Source organism: Pseudocercospora fijiensis, assembly GCF_000340215.1.
Source record: "Pseudocercospora fijiensis CIRAD86 unplaced genomic scaffold MYCFIscaffold_3, whole genome shotgun sequence".
Taxonomy (NCBI): Eukaryota; Fungi; Ascomycota; class Dothideomycetes; order Mycosphaerellales; family Mycosphaerellaceae; genus Pseudocercospora; species Pseudocercospora fijiensis.
Window position 1 is genome coordinate 2,484,380 of NW_006921534.1, and position 18,212 is coordinate 2,502,591.

At 49.2% G+C, this 18,212-nt stretch overlaps 7 protein-coding genes across 7 annotated transcripts in view; 2 read left to right on the forward strand and 5 right to left on the reverse strand.

The window, feature by feature from the left end:
• Nucleotides 1-6,265, reverse strand: part of MYCFIDRAFT_135650 (uncharacterized protein) — a gene marked incomplete at both ends in the record, with an annotated part of 19,468 nt that extends 13,203 nt beyond the window's left edge. The window contains 3 exons of the mRNA XM_007926674.1: nt 5,352-5,993; nt 6,049-6,136; nt 6,197-6,265. Coding sequence (XP_007924865.1) covers nt 5,352-5,993; nt 6,049-6,136; nt 6,197-6,265 — 799 coding nt within the window. The remainder of the gene's footprint in view (nt 1-5,351; nt 5,994-6,048; nt 6,137-6,196) is intronic.
• An 88-nt stretch (nt 6,266-6,353) lies between these two features.
• On the reverse strand, nt 6,354-6,765 carry MYCFIDRAFT_173271 (uncharacterized protein; the record flags this gene model as incomplete). The annotated part of the gene is made up of 6 exons (XM_007926675.1): nt 6,354-6,459; nt 6,497-6,513; nt 6,554-6,606; nt 6,637-6,644; nt 6,668-6,683; nt 6,723-6,765. The coding sequence occupies 6 exons, from the start codon at nt 6,763-6,765 to the stop codon at nt 6,354-6,356; spliced, it is 243 nt and encodes an 80-aa protein (XP_007924866.1).
• A 44-nt stretch (nt 6,766-6,809) lies between these two features.
• On the forward strand, nt 6,810-8,578 carry MYCFIDRAFT_173272 (uncharacterized protein; the record flags this gene model as incomplete). The annotated part of the gene is made up of 7 exons (XM_007926676.1): nt 6,810-6,963; nt 6,992-7,132; nt 7,172-7,242; nt 7,281-7,436; nt 7,474-7,567; nt 7,594-7,662; nt 7,695-8,578. The coding sequence occupies 7 exons, from the start codon at nt 6,810-6,812 to the stop codon at nt 8,576-8,578; spliced, it is 1,569 nt and encodes a 522-aa protein (XP_007924867.1).
• A 729-nt stretch (nt 8,579-9,307) lies between these two features.
• On the reverse strand, nt 9,308-12,118 carry MYCFIDRAFT_106441 (uncharacterized protein; the record flags this gene model as incomplete). The annotated part of the gene is made up of 2 exons (XM_007926677.1): nt 9,308-11,476; nt 11,519-12,118. Coding segments are annotated over 2 exons (2,769 nt in total), but the record flags the coding sequence as incomplete, so codon positions are not given.
• A 769-nt stretch (nt 12,119-12,887) lies between these two features.
• Nucleotides 12,888-13,239, reverse strand: MYCFIDRAFT_125013 (uncharacterized protein; the record flags this gene model as incomplete). The annotated part of the gene is made up of 2 exons (XM_007926678.1): nt 12,888-13,030; nt 13,089-13,239. Coding segments are annotated over 2 exons (294 nt in total), but the record flags the coding sequence as incomplete, so codon positions are not given.
• Nucleotides 13,240-14,351: 1,112 nt separating this feature from the next.
• Nucleotides 14,352-16,488, forward strand: MYCFIDRAFT_152505 (uncharacterized protein; the record flags this gene model as incomplete). Its single annotated transcript, XM_007926679.1, has 3 exons — nt 14,352-14,651; nt 14,804-15,279; nt 15,338-16,488. The coding sequence occupies 3 exons, from the start codon at nt 14,352-14,354 to the stop codon at nt 16,233-16,235; spliced, it is 1,674 nt and encodes a 557-aa protein (XP_007924870.1). The 3' UTR covers nt 16,236-16,488.
• On the reverse strand, nt 15,730-17,995 carry MYCFIDRAFT_207215 (uncharacterized protein; the record flags this gene model as incomplete). Its single annotated transcript, XM_007926680.1, has 3 exons — nt 15,730-16,303; nt 16,330-16,923; nt 16,973-17,995. The coding sequence occupies 3 exons, from the start codon at nt 17,993-17,995 to the stop codon at nt 16,262-16,264; spliced, it is 1,659 nt and encodes a 552-aa protein (XP_007924871.1). The 3' UTR covers nt 15,730-16,261.
• Between the last annotated feature and the right edge of the window lie 217 nt (nt 17,996-18,212).

Here is an 18,212-nt window from a genome sequence, read left to right on the forward strand (position 1 = left end):
AGAAAAATATGCCGGCTATAGCTGCCGGCTACGGCTGCCGGCTATAGCTACTAGCTACGGCCGCTAGCTAGATTGACTTACGCTACTAGAACTTTACGCTCGAAAACTAGCCGCAATTCTTTCCTCCTCTTAGCCTTCTCTTAGATTGTCTTCTTATTCTAACCTTTACTTTTTTCTATAGGCGCTAGCTATCGATAGAATGCCTTATTCCGCGCCTTTCTTCTCTTATCCTTAGCTCTTTTATCCTTATCTATCTTATCCTTTCTCTCGCGGTCTCGTACGGAATTCTTCTTCGTAGAGTACTCCTCTTTAGTCTTACGCTTTTTGGTTAGACGCTTAGGTAAAACAAACTCGCGGTCTTTAGTTCTATCTTCTGTTTAGCGCGCGGCGCGCTTCTCTCTTTCTATTGTAAGGGAAAGGGGCGGGGGCGTAGCGTATAGTAGTTGTTATCGGTATAGATATAGAGGAAGAAGTTAAAAGTATAAGAATATCGCGAAGCCCTAATTGTTGCCGCCTACGTAACGTTATATAGGTAAGCTTTCGCAACTACGGCAACTACGCCCCGGCAATAGCAACTACGCCCTAGCAACGGCAACTACGCCCTAGTAACGGTAACTACGCCCTAGCAACGGTAATAAAGCGTAGTAAATACAACCTAGTAACTATTATAGCCGGCAATCGTAGCCGGCAGTCGAATAAGAGTGTCCTTGTAGCAAAACTACGCCCTAGCAACGGCAACTACGCCCTAGCAACGGCAAAAGAGCGTAGTAAATGTAACAGAGTTACTATTATAGCCGGCAATCGTGGCCGGCAGTCGAATAAGAGTGTCCTTGTAGTAAAACTAATACAGTCTCTAGTTCAAACTAGGAATCTATATAGTTCGAAAAAACCAAACCGGAACTAGGGAGCTAGTTCGCCGCTAAGAAACCAAACTATATACGTTTGGTGGTTCGGAAACCGAACTACTGCGGGGTCTAAATATAGCAACAGCATAGACATTACTAATAAACAAATTCGACTCTTGCAGAAGATGTTTAGGTGCCCTATATACGATATAACTAGAGCGATTGTCCGAATTCCTAAAGATCCTACTAACCGTCGCTTCTAGCAACCTAGTAATCTCGTATATATTAATATATAGAGACTGTACCTAGTCCCGGGATACGATAGGACAAAGTACTTCCTATTTGTTACTAACGACGCTAATCGGTTTACCTTTTCGCTTCGGATTAAGACACCCGAGGATGCCCCCGTAGAACTTATCTCCCTATAAAGGCATATCGAGAAGAAGTACAATATTACGATTAGGAGATATCGCGCGGACTACTAATTCTAGGTAGGACTATTTGCTCGCTATTATAAGAAGCACGGTATTACAATTGAACCTACGCTACTATATTAATACTACTAAGTTAGTATTACGGAGCGTATTAACCGTACTATTAGAGAAGGAGCTACTGCTATTGTCTAAGACAATAGTATTATAGGACAAATCCGCCGTATTATTACAGAACGCGGCAATAAACTTCTGCGTAATACGACTCTACTAGAGAAACTCTAGCTAGAAGCTACCGACTATGCCGTACGTCTTAAGAACCGATCTCCTATCCGAGTTACGAAGTTTAACGAGACTCTATAGGAAAAGAGGGAAGGGTTAAAGCCTAACCTAGGTCTCGAGAGAATCTAGGGCAGCCGAATAGTTATAGCAATCCCTAAAGAGAAACTCTTAAAGATAGGCAGCCGCAAAATTCATAATCTAAGAGGGCTATTCGGGTACTACGTAGGTGCCGTAGGCGAAGCTTCTTACCGCTTCTATTACCTAGACACAGACAAAGTATTTAATGTCTTACTAGCGGAGGTTGATAAAGGAAGAGGTTTAGATAATAAGTACGTCGCACCCTCGATTAACGCTCGAGAGACTAGACTATAGCTCTCTAAGGAAGACACCTCGAGCAGTAAAGAAGACTCTATTAGGTCTAACGACTACCTAGCGGCTATAGCACTAAAACGCAAAACTAGCAAGGACTCTAGCATTGCTAATAGCGAAAGCGGCTAGGGCTAGGAAGCTATAAGTACACTAGGACTTGCGCTATAGTCTAAGGATCCTTAAGAAGCATATATACTACTACCGAAGAAGGTTAAAGCAGTACGTAAGAAGGCAACACTACCGCCTCTAACGACCTTCGGGAGCAAGCTAGACGTATCTAAGTTTAGAAACGATAAGGCGATGCCTAGTCTAGAGCTAAGGCAGCAAGGAATAGCTGCGACAAGCAAGAAACAATTAATAACGGTCCCTAAGCCGAAGCGTAAACAGCTAACGACGGTTGAAAACTCTCCTAACGCTAGCGATACTCTCTTCGTAAGCGATAAAGACACAGCTCTAAGGCGGCAACGAGTACTATTAGTTATAACAATCTCGTTAAACGACAAGTCTAGCTTACTTAAAGATTCCGATACTCCTAAGACGGTACCGGCTTAGCAGTAAAGACCGTCGTCTCCCGCTAATAGCGGAGATAAATATAATATTAATAAAGAGACGTATTTCGGCGAGGAAGCAATTTTATCGTCGAACCTAGTCTTAGAGACTACGCTACGAAGAATCAACCCTTATATCGCGCGGGCAGGTCTTCTAGGCATACAAACTACCTATAGTAAACACGACTTCAAACGCACGTCGACGAGTATGCCGTAAAAAGGCGGTATAACAACCTAAGTAGTGCTACTACCTAAGATCGACGAGATCTCTAGCGGCTTCGAGAACTTAAAGCTAAGGAGGAAGTTAGGTTATAAAAACCGAGGAGTAAGGAACCCTTAAGCCTACTATTAGTACTATCGGAAAAATGTATGCTGTAATAAAGTGCTAGGTCTGTATAATAATAAAGACAAGTATACGCACTATAAGAACCGCGAATTGAAGTGTATATTATAAGAGGAAGCTAAGAATCCGCCTCCGAAATGTCTTGCCTATAAGGACGCTTACTTAGTATACGATAGAAAAGGGACTAGCCTATACTCGAAGTGTATTAGGCGCGGAGGCGGGTGTCTGTACCTCTCCGTAGACAAGACTAGAACGATCCTCTATAACTAGAACCTAGTTAAGGAGACTAAGTACTCTAAGAACTATGCTTGCAACTATTATTAAAACCGTAATAAAGGATGCAAGCTAGTCCCTAGTAGAGAACTATATACTCGCTATATAGAAAGTAACAAAACCTATACTAAAGTCCTTACGGAGGACAATACTACTCTAGAAATAATCTACCTAGGCCTATATAAGGTAGTTCTTAACGACGACTTTAATTTAGTAGTAGTGCCCCGTAAGGACTACGTTCCTATAGAAGGACCTATTCGTCGTAGACGAGGGAATAACACGTTAAAGAAGAAAGCTCCTAAGACTATAATCGACAGTAACAGCCTCTTAGAAGATAATATAGAGGTCCCCGAGTAAGAAAAGACCGGTAACAAGCTTAATGCATTCAAATTTATAGGACTTGCTACTAATACACTCGAGGTAGTAGGCATTACTATTAAGGATATCGAGGCAGCGGTCGCTATAACTAGTTTCCCGTTACCGGCAGAACTAGCTACGGTACTAGTGCCTTAGAACTACTACGAAATCGAAATCTCGCTAGAACGAGAAGGATAGGAAGGAGCTATCGAGTCGGAATAGCAAAGCTATGCCGACAACTAGACTTTTAATATTGTCGAAAAGGTTCCTATAGGACGTAAAGCGCTCTTAACAAGATAGGTTAACCGTCGGAAGATTAAGTAGGACGGATCTTTTAAGAAGTACAAATCTAGACTTTGTATACGAGGTTTCTAGGCTAAGATTCTAGCAGGTAGAAGGCTTTAACTTTACGGAGACGTACTTAGGAGTCGTTAAAACCGCCGCCTATCGACTGCTATTCGGTCTAGTAGCAGCACTAGGGTAGAAGTATTACTAGATAGACTTCGTTACTACCTTTCTTAACGGAGATCTAGAAGAGGAAGTATACGTACAGCTCCCGCTAGGCATCCTAAATTAGCCTAAAGGGAAGCCGCTGTTCGCGAGACTCCGTAAGGGCCTATACGGTTTAAAACAATTACCTCGAGTATAGTATATTAAGCTTAGGAAATAGCTCGAAGCTTACGGATAGGAAGTCTCCTAGTTCGATAAGTGCGTATTCTTCTACAAAACAAGAAGTCTAATTATAACTATCTATATTAACGACGTAAACATCTTTAGCCTAAGCGAAGCTATAATTACTAAGTGTAAGGAGGAGCTTTATACGGCCTTTAATATAACCGATAAAGGAGAGATCGCGTACTACCTCGGTATACAGATCGAGCACTTATCTAAAGGAATCTATATTTACTAGGCTACGTACGTAAAGCAAATCCTACGACGATACGATCTCTAGGACATTGCGCCTATATTAACGCCTCTCGACTCTAATAAACTACTTATAAAAGCAAAAGACGGCTATATCGCTAGCCCGGAATTCAAATATAAATACTAATTAAAGACGGGGGCCCTAAACTTCCTCGCGTCTAAAACAAGGGCAGATCTAGCTTGCCTAATATCTATCGTCTCCGGATTTAGTAGCAACCTAGATTAGACTTATATAGACGTAGTAAACTATATCTTCTCGTATCTTAGAGGAACGTTAAGGGCAGGCTTGTTTTTTAGACGCGATATTCGCCCGACTATTAAAGGATTCGTTAATAGTAACTAGGTAGGATGCTAAGATACCTAACGTTCTAGAACTAGCTATCTATATAAGCTAGCAGGCAGCCCCGTCTCCTATACCTCGTAGCGGTAGAAAGTAGTAGCTACTTCTTTAACTAAAGCAGAATACGTTACAGCCTTAGATGTAGTAAGGGAAGCTATCTAGCTTAAAGGGTTCGTTAACGAGATCGCCTACAATCTACGCGAATAGAGCCTATATTACGATATAATACCTCTTAATATCGATAACGCCTTAGCGGTTAAGATGTCTAAGAACCTAGAGTTCTACGCTAGAACTAAGCATATCGATATCCGACACTACTTTCTACGAGAGGCGGTCCTTAACGGCAATATTAAGACCGAATAGATCTTAGGCAAAGACAACCTAGCCGATCTGCTTACTAAAAGCCTTACGAGACAGCTGTTCGATAAGCACTTCGAGGGTATAGGAATGAAGAAGGACTGGCTCCCTAACTCGATTAAGGGGGAGTTACAGGGTGTGTTCGAGCTAGGGGGAGTGTTGTTTGTCTTAGACTCTTCTTACACCTTCTACAACGTAAAAGACATAGCAAATAAGAGGAGATGCTGATGGTAGGCTCCTAGTTGGCATTGGATGGATCATCCGGTTCATCAGAGTTCACACTCATGAGCAGTTTCAACAGAAAGTTGGTGATTGGAACAATGTCTAAGACTCCCCAAATATAGTCGGTAGAGTCTCCTTCGAGCTTAAATCCAAGCTGCCTTCGAACCCAGGAATGCGCGCCATCTGCACCCAGCAAGTACTTGGCTTTTATTGTCTCTTCCGAGTTGGCTTTGCTGTCCAGTTTGGCACGCGCGATCAGCTCATGGGTGTCGTCGGGAGTCAGATTGCTCCGAAATAAGCCATCCTGCACTGCCTCACCATTGGCAGATGTTGCAGTCTGATCGGGAGTGGACTCCTTCTCCGACAGATGGCGAACACGGACGGTGATAGGATATGCATGACTATCGTCTACCAGAGTCTCGTCGATATGCAGTTCTGTGGGCAAAACACCTCGTCCAACCGGGTTGCCGCCACATTCCTGAATTGTGTCGAGGAAGAAGCGTTCGATGCGGCCTTGATGCAGTACGACCTGCTGGAAGCGCGAGATGCCTACCAATGTATCAGGTATCTTGTCGCTGAGGCGAATGATGCCATTCTCGTCCGGGTTCCACAGGCGTATCTCGAGCATGTGATTGGACTCTCGCCAAGCTCTGTGACCAAAGCCCAAGGAGTCGAAAATCTCCAGAGTTCGGCATTGTAGGCCTTGAAAGAATAAGGCATCAGCATTGTCTACGACTTTTCGAGAGACCATGCTCACCATCGGCTTGCCCATTAAAGATCTTGGTGCCACGCTTGTCGATGATACGTGTATCAATGCCGCATTTGGCCAGTGAAGTGGCCATCATCTGCAAGAGGGTGTCATTTCAATCATCCCATGCCGTTGCAGCATGGCCAATGATACGGACCAGTCCTGCTGGGCCAGTACCCACAATGAGCACATCGGTATGGCTTGCAGGCACTTCCACATTTGCCATATTTGGGATGGGTTGGAATATCAGTATGAAGAGTTAGAGAAGCAGACATATGCTCAGGTACGGCTGAAATGAGGCATCTTTCGCAACTTCAGCTGTATGCTTCGTTGGCAGCCGAAATGACGATTACCATGCCTGCGGCTGTAGAATGTGATGGGTCGCCCTTCACGTTGCCAAGTGCTGCTCGAGATTTGCTTCTGGATATGAACAGCTTCACTTTATAGCAGGATCAACTTATCCATATCCAGCGCCTTGAGAATGTTGCAGTGTGCTTGCTTATATAAGAGCAACGCGACGTGGATCATTCAGGAGCATCTCGGCGGGCCCGCTTTTTCGCGGCCAGGCTGGTATCCACCCCAGACTTCACCTCTCACGCTTCCCCCTGCCCGTCATCTTCAGTTTCACATGCCGTCATGTCGACCTCATTCGAATCCTCTCCGATATACGATAATAGCACCACGAATCCTCCCGAGCAATCTAGAAGGAGATGGGATGGGCCTCATAGCCGCTTATAACCTAACCTGAGCAGCGTATCTCGAAAAAATACATGCAGGCTGCGATATCGAATGAAGGACAGGATCAAGAGCATTGCTGCAAATTCGGAAAGGTGTCGAGTCGAATGCATACAAGTGTCTTGGTCGATAAGCTTCCAATCTGCTGGGCCATCTTCACTTTATCGCTTGTCCAGTGGCGGGAAAGCTGTGCTGTGGGTCACATGTTCGTCTGCAGCTGGAGATGGTGGCACGCGAAGTGAAGACAGGGCGTATATGGTCCAGACTGCCGGTGCAAAGAGCATTCCAGCACATAGCAGCATTGTGTCCCCGAGCGACTGGCCTCGCGCAGTGCAGTGGGTTGTGTGGCTGTATGGAGGTTTGCGAGGGTTGGAGACTCGAAGAGCAAAAATATGAGCTGTCTCGAACGCGCGACCCACAGCTTACAAGATGACAAGCAACATCAAAACAAAAAAGGGGGGCTGCAACGTATTGAGGACTCGAAGGCTCAATCAGAATGACTGAAGGCTCAACCAGGACGGAACTGGGAAATATTGCGTGCAACGAACAGTCTGGTAGATTCGGCCAACGAGGAGAGATACCGCTGCGCCAGGCGTACCTATCTCACTTTAAATCTCTGGAATTCTTTTGCGCATTTAAGGGTCAACGCCAGCAGATCCGAAGTTTGGCCCCTGCAGCAACGGTTGCCATTGACCACAGCAGCTGTTTGTTGTGAACATCAACAAATATGACTGCGGCGAGGCATTCTCGCGCGCTGAGGGCGATGAGGTCAATCGCACCTTGCTCTGTAATAGTCATACTGATGCTCGTAGCACACAGCTCAGCTAGACCAGGCGAATGTCGTCGAAGTCGGTCATACTGTTCGGCGCTTCACAATGATGCTGCGAAGTGAAGTCCTCACTTCCCTTCACCTGTGTAAGTCTTGAAACGCCGAGCTGCCTCCTCGTTTCATCTACTATTCTTCTTCTTCTTTTCGCTCCAACCTTTGCGAAGTCCTGCATTGCACTCTCTCCGTCGTCGCTCGCTTCGCACCGAAGCCAGGTCAGCCGTCAATGTCAGAATGGCCTCACCTCGCGCTGACAACACATCGCACATGCACACGATCTTCGCCAGCATTTGCCGCCACCCGATCCGCCATTCATTACCTTTACCAGACCCTACAACGCGGCTCGACCCAGCAGTGTCATACTGTGGCGATTGTATCACCTCACAAAACCTAACACGCGAATGTGAGGAAGCACGACAAAAGTTGGCTGCAGCAGATGTGGAAGACCACACTGCGCATCAGGCTGCACGCAACATCTGGCGTCGAGCAAAATTGAAACTCATCGAGCACGGAGAGCGCCAGCGCGATCGGCCGACAGCTGAAGATCTGCAGCGAGAAGACTCCAGTCCAGCCTATGGAACACGAACACTCCAGCAAGTTCAAGACTCGAATGGAATTCCGCCTCCTCAACGTCTGCGGAGAACGAGAAGTGTTCGTTTTGACGAGACACAGCAGCATCGAGCTGAAGGACAATATCGAAGAGTGTCTGATTTTGACCGCTCACTTCCTGAATATGAGCCAGGGCAGTGGGCAGACCAGACTGGAGCCGGGCATGTGAATACGAGCGATCCATACGAGGAGAGCCCGGAGCTAGATGAGTTTGCGGTTGGCGCGGCTAGGGATGAAGAAGAGTGGGAGGACTTGAACAGCGAAGGTGAAGACGAAAAGTACGAGCACATGACCAACGAGGAGCTTGCGGAGACGCAAAAGAAGCTTACGGCCATGCTTGCGGCACTGAAGGAGGGGTTGGGAGAATAGAGGAATAGAGGCAGGGACTCTTGTTTTAGATACTCGGCATAAGGCATGCTCTAGCAGCATGACCAAACTCTGCTTACAGCCACAGAAAACGTATTGTACCTCAGGACGATTATCCTGGTCCCAGCAAACCACACTCCGCTCCGCGGTAGTGCGGCCGCACCAAATCCATTCTGCCAGATGCCAAGCAGGCCTTCCCAAGGACCAAGACTGAAGTAGTAAGCGGCGTCAAGGTTCCCAGAAGTCACACTCGATGATGGCTACATTGGTACACTCCATCCTACAGCAGCGCTGCCTCCTGGCCTCGATAGTCCTATGGATCTCGAGAGACCCCATCCAGAAGCAAAGGGCCAAATGTTACCACGCTGTTAAATCGGTCGACCATGGGCTTTCCTGCGGTGGCCGGTTTAACAACTGCAGTGGCGGTTGGGGGCTTGATTAAAGTCCAGCGAAGCAAACACCGACTCCAGAAACAACATTGAAGGAGAACGAAGCTTGAAAGCACCCAGGAAGCAAGTACTCATTCAATTCACTTCGAATGCAAAATGCCCATCTATACCGTCCATGCCCATGCTCCGATCCTCTGTGCCCATAGCATCACGTATGTTCATCGTATATAAAGGTCAAGTCAAGTCGCTTGCTACCATGCTGATTCAATGCAACCACCGTCCGACCAACGCTCAAAAATGCAAAAAGTTCTCATCTATCATCACTCTGTTCATTACTCATGCCCTCCTGTGAAATTCTCTCATACCATGTTCCATGCCCTTCCCAATCAACCTTCCTCACCCGTTCTAAAATATCAACAATGGTGGCAACATGCGGCACAAACTCGGCCATACCGCTCGAAGCCAGTTTCTCAGAAGCTGAGGATGCGGCGCGCACTCTGTCTGCTGAAGTCTCCGCCATGAGACGACTCATGATGTGGGACTTGAGTCGTTGGAAGAGGACTTTCAGGACTGGGTCTGTGAAGTTGGCTCGACCAGCGCTGACTTGTGCTGCTTGTGCGAAGAAACGGCGAATCGTGCTCGCCACGGCCTGCTTGGTCGTATCAGGCATGTTATGCGCTGTCTCGAGGACGGAGAAGGCTTTCTGTGCCGTATTGGGATCCTCGGTCGTCTCATAGGGCTCATTGCTCAGCAAAGTCCACAGTCGATTGGCCTGAACCTTCCATTGACTTCTGGTGTCACGCTTAAGCAGATTCTTGGTAGTCAGGAATACAGCGCCAATGACTGCAATTCTGATGGCCTTGGCGCGAATCTTGCGCAGGCGCTCAAGATCCAGATGCAGAGTCTCTGGCAGCAGAGTGGCATCAATCTCAGCTTGAGATACTGTTGACTCAACAAGCGCATGCGTGTAGATGGCTTGTGGCGATGGTCGATCTGCTGGATTTCTGATCCCATCTGGGTCCCTTCGATCAGCTTCCGCGCTCAACGTAGCCTGGGCCGACTGCCACCACCGCCTTGTCTGGGTCAGGGTGATGGCATGCGCCTCAAGATCCTTGCCAAACTGCCGCTGCTCGTACCCGGCCGCTTCCTTGATCAATGTTGGTGCCGCATTCATAATCATGAAGTTGGTGTAGTCCAGGCTCAACAAATCCACCATGCGCAAAAGTTTGAATAGCTTCTCGATCATGATACTCAGCTCATCGCCATTCTCTTCTGAACGCAGCTGTTCAGCCAGAATCTTTACTTCCTGGTCCCGGAATGGTGCACAAAGCTTCGGCAGCACATTGGCCATGAAGCTGAAGAAGCCGGAATAAGAAAACACGCCTTGTTGACACTGTCGATTAATGTTTTCCAGGTCCAAGGCCTCAGATATCATCGTATGCATGCTGTTTCCAGGTTTCAGCATTCGTAATAACTTTTCACGAACATTTTCTGCTGCAGAAACGGTCCATAGAGCACTGTTGCCCGCTTCGAAGCCAGCCTTCATGCTTTCGCAGATGCTGCGATAGAGATGATCTCGAAGCTCGCTGTGCTTGTCTGCGAGCTTGAAATCTTTGTCAATCGCAAGCTCGTGTGTCAGAACGCGATTGCTAGGCATGCTCGTGAAAAGCTTGTTGAGCTCGCCTGATCCAAGGGCTGTAGTAGGAAGAGCAGCCTCCTCCACAGCCTGTTCAGACGAAGCGGCCGCTTCAGGAGTGATTGCTTCTACACCGCGAGGCCTTACTTCTGCAGCTGGTCGCCGTTTCGGTCTACGCCTTCGACTTTCACTTATTGCCTTCTTGATCAATCGATCTGCCCTTTCCGGCCCGGCGAGCTTGCGGATTCTGCTCAGGAGCATGACCTGGTTGTCGCGAATGCCTTCGCGGTAATCAGTAGCGACCTCGCCACGACTATCGTCCTTGACGGTCTGCCAAATTGCATCCAGCTCCACGAAAGACGCAACCATGCCCTCGATGAGGACACTGGAGTCCTGCAGGCGCCATGCAGCAAAAGCTGAAGTGTATGCAGTGTACAGCTGAGAAAGAGCCTCAAGTTGGATGGGATTCGCAGTATAATTGTTCCAGCGAGCGAGTCGCGCAACTGAAGCTTCGAATTGGCCAACAAGTTCTGATGCTTTCGTGATCAAGTCTGATTCCTGTGCTCCAGTCTTGTTGATCAGTACCGAAGTTGGGTGTCCAATTATCATGTAGGCGCTGAGGAAAGTCCTGGTGTTCAAGGCAGCGTTAGCATCGTTCTCATCTTGTAGCCCGAGGTGCGTCAGTATGGCAGTGGTGGCATCGATGACTGGCGTATCGGCAACGAAGGCAGTCATTTCCTCAAATGTCGAATTCCGGAAGCGGTCGGCAATCACGTAGCACTGTCTGAAGGCTCGCACTGGCTTGCTGCGCATATGAAGACGCCAGGCATGCTGTATACGCTGAGCAGCAGCACTCTCGTCCAGAAGCTTGACATCCTCAATCTCTTCGATTAAAGCCTCTTCTTCGATGTCTGCTACCTCCTCCAGTACGGCCAACTTCTTCTCAGCACTGTCCGCACGTCTCGCCCTGCGTGCTTGCAAGTTCCGTTGATACTCAGCTCGTCTCTTCTCGGCTTCGGCATGGCGCTCTTCCATCTCCATGCGCACACGCGTCTCCTCAGCCAGCTTCCGCTCCTTGACCTGCTCCGCGATGCGCTTTGCGCGCGCAACTTCTTCCGCACATGCTGCCGCGACCTTTGCCAAGTACTTCTCCTTGGCGACCTGAGCAGCAAGCGCGCGTTCCTCACTACTTGTGGTGCTGCCTCGTGGCGCAGCTTTGGCAAGAGCAGCGCGCAATCGCACCTGCTCGGCATGTGCAGCTCGATCTGCTAGGCGAGCCTTTCGCGACTCAATTATGGAGGCGCGGCGAAGATGCTGGGCGATATAGGTGGACTGGCATCCTCCGTATGAGTTCCGGCGCGACGAGCGTCCAGAGGTATGCGATTGCGCGGAAGACAACGAGTTTCTTCGCGACGAAGCAGCAGAACTCTTACGTCTCTGACTGCGGTAGAAGCGAGCGGCAATGTGCGCAGGTGGTCCGTGAAAAGCGCTTTGTTGTGATGCATCGTCCGAGTCCAGGTTCAAGCTGTTCTCCCAATCTATCGTGTCATCGTTCCGTGTGTCCTGATGGTCGCCGGTCTGCGACATGGTGTCATTCTCGTTCATGAAGAAATAGACGTCGTTGCAGTTAGTAGGTCTCGGATAGGTGCGCGGGGGGATGCGTGCGAGAGTGACAGGCAAGGCAGTAGGATGACGCTCCCACTCCCACTCCCGCGTGCACGATCGGTTCTGGAAGCCTGTCGATTGATTATTGATTGATTGATTGATTGATTACGAAAGCCTCCTCGGCCGCCGGACTCGGGTCCTATGCACGAACTATTGCTGTTTTGCTTTTCAACAAATCAAGCAAAGGCAGACACTGCTGTCAGTATTACAAGTTTCTTCCTTTGACAGAGTGAGTCGAGGTCGATGTTCCGACGCAAGCGGCAAGCGGCATTCCTCAGAGCTATGTATGCCCTAAGTTTAGCTCGGATAAGGAATCATGTGAGACAGATGCCATCATATGCATGCATCAATCGGTGGCCGAGCATTTACAAGGAATTCGCGGTAGGCAATTTTACTGAGAAAGGAAGTCGCAGTCGATTCAATCGAGGCGCACCATCAGAGTGCTAGACCAATACGAACATTATACCATGCTGTCCGTAACACAATCACAAAACACCAATGCTTGCCTTACTTTCTACTCCTTGCTAGCACCATAGCCGTAGCTCATTATTCTGTCGTATCATATTGCATGCTGCAGCATCTGCTAATCTTTGTTCTCGTCCGTCGTCCCTCACACCTAAGCAATAGGCTCATATCCACCCGAGTTCCACTTCTGACGATCAGAAAAGAGCCAGTAGATTATGATACCAAGGATCGGGAAGATAAAGACGAGGAGAGCCCACAGGATCTTGTGGCTAACTGGGCGGTTGGACTTGAGAAGCTCGACTGTAGCAGGCAACAGTCAGTACCACGCATCTAGCTTCGGACTTGGTAGGATACGCACTCCACACAATGATGTCCAGAACCAAGACAATGAATCCCAGAATTCCTCCTCCAGTACCGTATTGCCATGCGTCAGCTTTCATAGTCGTGAGAGTCTCATCGGCGATGGGTGCGGCGAAAGTGAGTGCCGCGAGGCAGAGTTGGAGGAAGAGCTGAAGCATTTTGGTGGTGTCTTCGTGAGTTGTTTGGTGAGTGTTTCTTCCCAGGCTGTGCAGCTGAAGGTATGTAGTGGGGCAGGCAGCAGCAGCAGCGAAAGATGGACGAAGGATCGGAGGCGTGATAGCAGAGCTGGCAAGCTAGAGAGCTTTGTGCAAGCGCCAGCCGCCAGTAGTGCCGCTTTTTGGTGATGTGACTCTGTGTGTCGTCAGAGGTCACGCGAGCGACCCAACAATCGTGAAGGCGTTTGTTACGCCCACATGTAAGCGCTGCAACTCTACCATAGAGTGAAAGAGACCGATTAGTGGGATGAACTTTGCGTCTGAGTTATGGCACGCCAAGCGTCAGATGAAAGCAACAATATGGCGCTGCTTCTCCAAACGGAAGCTAGGTGGAGCATTGTGGCCAGATGCGGCTCTCTCACGTGAAGTATGAACGAGGCAGAATTCTCCGAATCCCGATCCCGAGTCTGAAGGAGTGTGGGTAACGCTGAGCTGAGTAGGAGTGAGGTTATGTAATGAGTGGGAGTTCCGAGTTTCTCATCTTCAAAGCTTCGCTTCGGCCGAGTTGGCAAGGCATTAAGGCCCTTGGCACGCCAAGATAAGTACACAGCCTGAGGCTCCAACACGTGAGCGTCTGAAAGGACCTCGGGAGACAGGCTGACAGGGCGTGGCCTGAGGCAAACAACATCGCATTTACGCATGCTGCCATGCTTATCGTAGCTGCTATATATGTTTCGGGCAACATTTCCAATCAACAAGAGGCATTATTGAAGTAACACTGTCAGCCGCTCGGCCTATCTACCGAATCCCGATACTGTATACCCTGATGCTTATCGGTGTTCCCTGCACGCGGCACTTCGCTCTGGCAGTGAGTAGTGACACGGCACCACACACACATGCACCGGCCGACGGCGTGTCATCTTTATTATTATATCCATTGCCCAACGCTCCGGGAGTGCGAAGATCTGACACCTTTGGACACCAGTATGCTTTGAACGGTTGTCGTATTTGTTCTGAGCAGAATCGGATGAGTTGCATAGGCAGATTCGCCCCCAATGCCGAAGCCAGCGACTACCGGCGTCGAAGAATTGTCTTCACGCGCATCGATGACCAAGACAAAGCGCTTTCTGAAATGGCTTGAAGTGCCGCAAGATGCCGATGCGACCTACGAGACGGATCGCTGGACGAACCGAGATCTCATCCCAATGCCGCGAGAACGCAGAACGTATGCGATCTGGTCGTACTGTATCTATTGGTGCATCAGCGGGCTTTGCATATCAGCGTATACTCTTGGCTCCTCACTCCTGGCTTATGGTGTCAACTGCAAACAGGCAATGGCTGCCATCGCCATCGGTTCAATACTGGTCTCGCCTCTCGTGATAGCGTGTGGCTGGATGGGGGAGCGGGTAAGTAAATCAAAGGGCAAAGGCCCTTGCCCTGCTCACTCCCGCCTTGTAGTCCTCTTGTCTCAGTTTGCCAGCGCTAATCGTTTCACCCACTTGCCAACCGCTTTTTCTCGCTAAGGATGTCTGCTGACGCTTCTACCCTTTCCTTTTAGCATCATATTGGATTTACCGTCGCATCCCGTTTCACTTGGGGCATGTATGGAAGCTACTTTCCAGTCGCCCTTCGTGCCTTTACCACCATTTTCTGGGATGGTTTGCAGGCTTACTACGGTGGACAAGCCATGGCTGTCACAATTGGCGCCGTCTTTCCCTCCTTGTGGCGAATGGACTCAACGCTGGGCGGAACACTCTTGACCAAAGATCTGATTGGAATGCTGATTTACTATGTCTTTTTCATCTTTATCATGGCAATTCCACCCGAAAAGCTGCAGATTCCTTTTATTTGCTCCAGCATTATGTTTGTTGGGACACTGATCGGACTTCTCGCTTGGGCTGTCTCTCAGAATCATGTGGGCGGCGGAGCTGGCCCACTCTTCGACATCGAAGCCAAACCTTTGCACGGCTCAGTAGGATGGGCGATGATGTTCGGCATCGCAGGTATTCTTGGTTCCTGGGGTGGTGGGACACTGTAAGTTGAGAAATCGCCTATCGAAATGCTTATGCAGGCTCTGACTTCGTTTTTGAAGTGGTCAAAGCGATTGGACCAGGTATGCCAATCGACCATTTGCACCCATCGTGGCGCAGACGATCATGGCTCCGGTGGCGATATTTGTCTGCGGCACTGTCGGTATAATCGTGACAAGTTGCGCGAACGGCATCTTGGGAAAGACCATTTGGGAGCCGTTCGTTCTCCTTTCGGCAATTCAAGGTCATTACCACAATTCCAGCAGGGCACGAGCGGGAGTGTTCTTCGCCGGAGCCGGCTGTGTCGGAGCTCAGCTAGGCATAAGTATTGTGCTTAACAGTGTAAGCGCTGGCATGGACCTGGCTGGACTTTGGCCGCGATATTTGAACATCAGACGAGGAGCGTATATCTTCGCCGCCTTGGGCCTGGCCTCGAACCCTTGGCAGTACCTTTCGAATGCCAGTACTTTCCTCACTGTGATATCTGGTTTCGGCATCTTCCTGGCACCTTTCACAGGTGTTCTCCTGACCGAGTACCTGATCGTTCGCAGCCGGACATTAGTGCTTGAGGACCTTTACAAGGGAGATTCTTCCTCCATATACTGGTACCACGCAGGATTTAATTGGCGTGCAGCAGTCTCTTGGGCGGTCGGAACGGCTTTTTTGATGCCGGGGTACATCATGAGCCTCGCTGACGAGAGCTCATACAATGGCTGGGTTAAGCTCTTTCATCTGAACTTCCTGGCCGGGGTACCTGCGACGATGGTACTCCATTGGATTGTGAACAAGATCTCGCCACCTCCTGGTCTTGGATTGGGCACTAAGTTCCACGATGATAGCGTGCCTTTCGGAATGCGGCAAATTGACGGCTTAGAGCCAGAAAAAGTCGACTCCACCGAGAGCAAGTCTCCTCAGCTGCATATGAAGTTCGAACACTCGCCGAATAGCGGTGCAGTGTAATGATTGTCATGGAATTTCAAGTGTGATTAGAACCTTCGCTGGAGCTGAGCGCGGCCTTTTGCCGAAGCCTGAATCTTTCAATGCTCTGTGACACCCCGAAGCCGTCCTTAAGCATGCTGCCTACTTCTTCGAGCTCTAATCCAGCAGTCTCTGGGTAGATGGACAAGATGCAGAACCAACCTCCCAGGCAGATGAGACCATACAGAAGGAAAGTAGTGCTTGCACCAAGTATACTCATCATCGGCAAGAACGTAATTCCAATGACAGTGTTGCTGCCCCAATTCGTTGCGGTTGCCAGACCTGACCCAAGTGATCGGACGCGCAGTGGGAAAAGCTCGGATTGCTGCCAAGGAACGCAACCCAGCCCGACAGCATAGGCGGCAACGTAGAGCACTAAGCTGCAAAGCAGCACTATGGACCATGCGCCATTATTTTGTGTGCCGTCAAGTTCCGAGGTTTGTGACTTGTTTGGATGTATGAACAGGAAGGACACCGAGCAAGCAAGCAGTCCGAGAGTCATGAAAGGAATCGAGCAAAGCAGGATGTTCCGTCTGCCGATGGAATCGATGTATGCAAACGCTACCACAGTAAAGACGAAGTTTGTTGCTGCAATGGAAAGTGAAGTTCCGATAGGTGAAGTGAAACCAACGAAGGAGAAGATGGTCGCGGAGAAGTACATGAGTGAGTTCTGCATGTGTTAGTAGCTTCCCAGACATGAATGAATTTGAGTTACGCACAAAGCCACAGAGCTGTTGCAAGCCTTGCAGGCCAGCAGCAATGATGAGCGCGCGTTTGTTAGCAGGCACAGAGAAGAGTTCCTTCGCTGTGGCGCGGAGTCCAGTTCCATCGTCACTGGCCGCTTCGCCGAGTGGTGCTTTATCCTCTGCCAACATCTCGTTGCGTATACTGGACAGTACATGTTGCACGACACGATCCCGATCATCTCGCTGCAAAGTCGCGAAGACGTGATGGAGCACATGACGTGCTCGCTCGTCCTTTCCCGTTTGCAACAGCCAGCGTGGAGTTTCTGGCATCCATATCAGAAGTGTGAGCTGCAATACTGCCGGTATGGCGCCAACGCCGACCATCCAACGCCAACCGTGAGGATGAGCCGCGAAGATCCAGCCAATGAGATACGCAACAACTTGTCCTCCGGTGATGAAGAGAGACTGCACTGTCACTAGCCTTCCGCGGAGTTCAGCGGGTGCGAGCTCTGTGATATACATGGGCACGGCTCCAGATGCCACCCCAACTGCTGCTCCAACCAAAGCACGACCTAAAGTCATTGTCCAGACCTCGAATGAAAAGGCTTGGACCAAGGCGCCCACTGCGAAAAGAAGAGCAGGGCAGAGAATGGCCGACTTCCTCCCATATCTATCGGCAAAAAATCCAGTACTTGGCGCACTGAAAAGAGCAAGCAGAGAAGTAATCGCCGTGATCACGCTCTTGTCAGCGGTGGTCAGCGGCCGGTTGGAAAGGTCGGAGCCTATTGACACCAAAGTCGAAGAGATCACTCCGGTGTCAAAGCCAAATAGTAGTCCAGATATCCCAGCAGACAGCGTCAGGAAACGAATAATATGGCCAGCATTTCGAATAGTCATTCGTGCTTGTGTCGTTATCTGGGCGTCGCCGACCCCATTATCTGCGATCAACGGCTGATTGGCGTCGAGCGCATCATCTTCTCGTCTCATTTCGTCGAGTTCGATGGCCGTATCGTCGTCGGGCGAAGAATTGTGGCCTTCGGAGAGGTCGTCGTTCATGTTCAGAGGAAGGAGAAGTTCCGAAACACGATCGGTTCATCTTTCCTATAGAGGCCGCGTGACCACTCAGCAGTGGCATGCGGCATGTCCAGCGTCGCCAGATACTGAGGTGAAGATTAAAACATCGTGCTCGAAAGCTTTCATGACAAAGGCCCTTGCATATTATATTACAAGCAAAAAAGAACTTCTCAAATTCGTGATTCGCAGCATCTCAAGA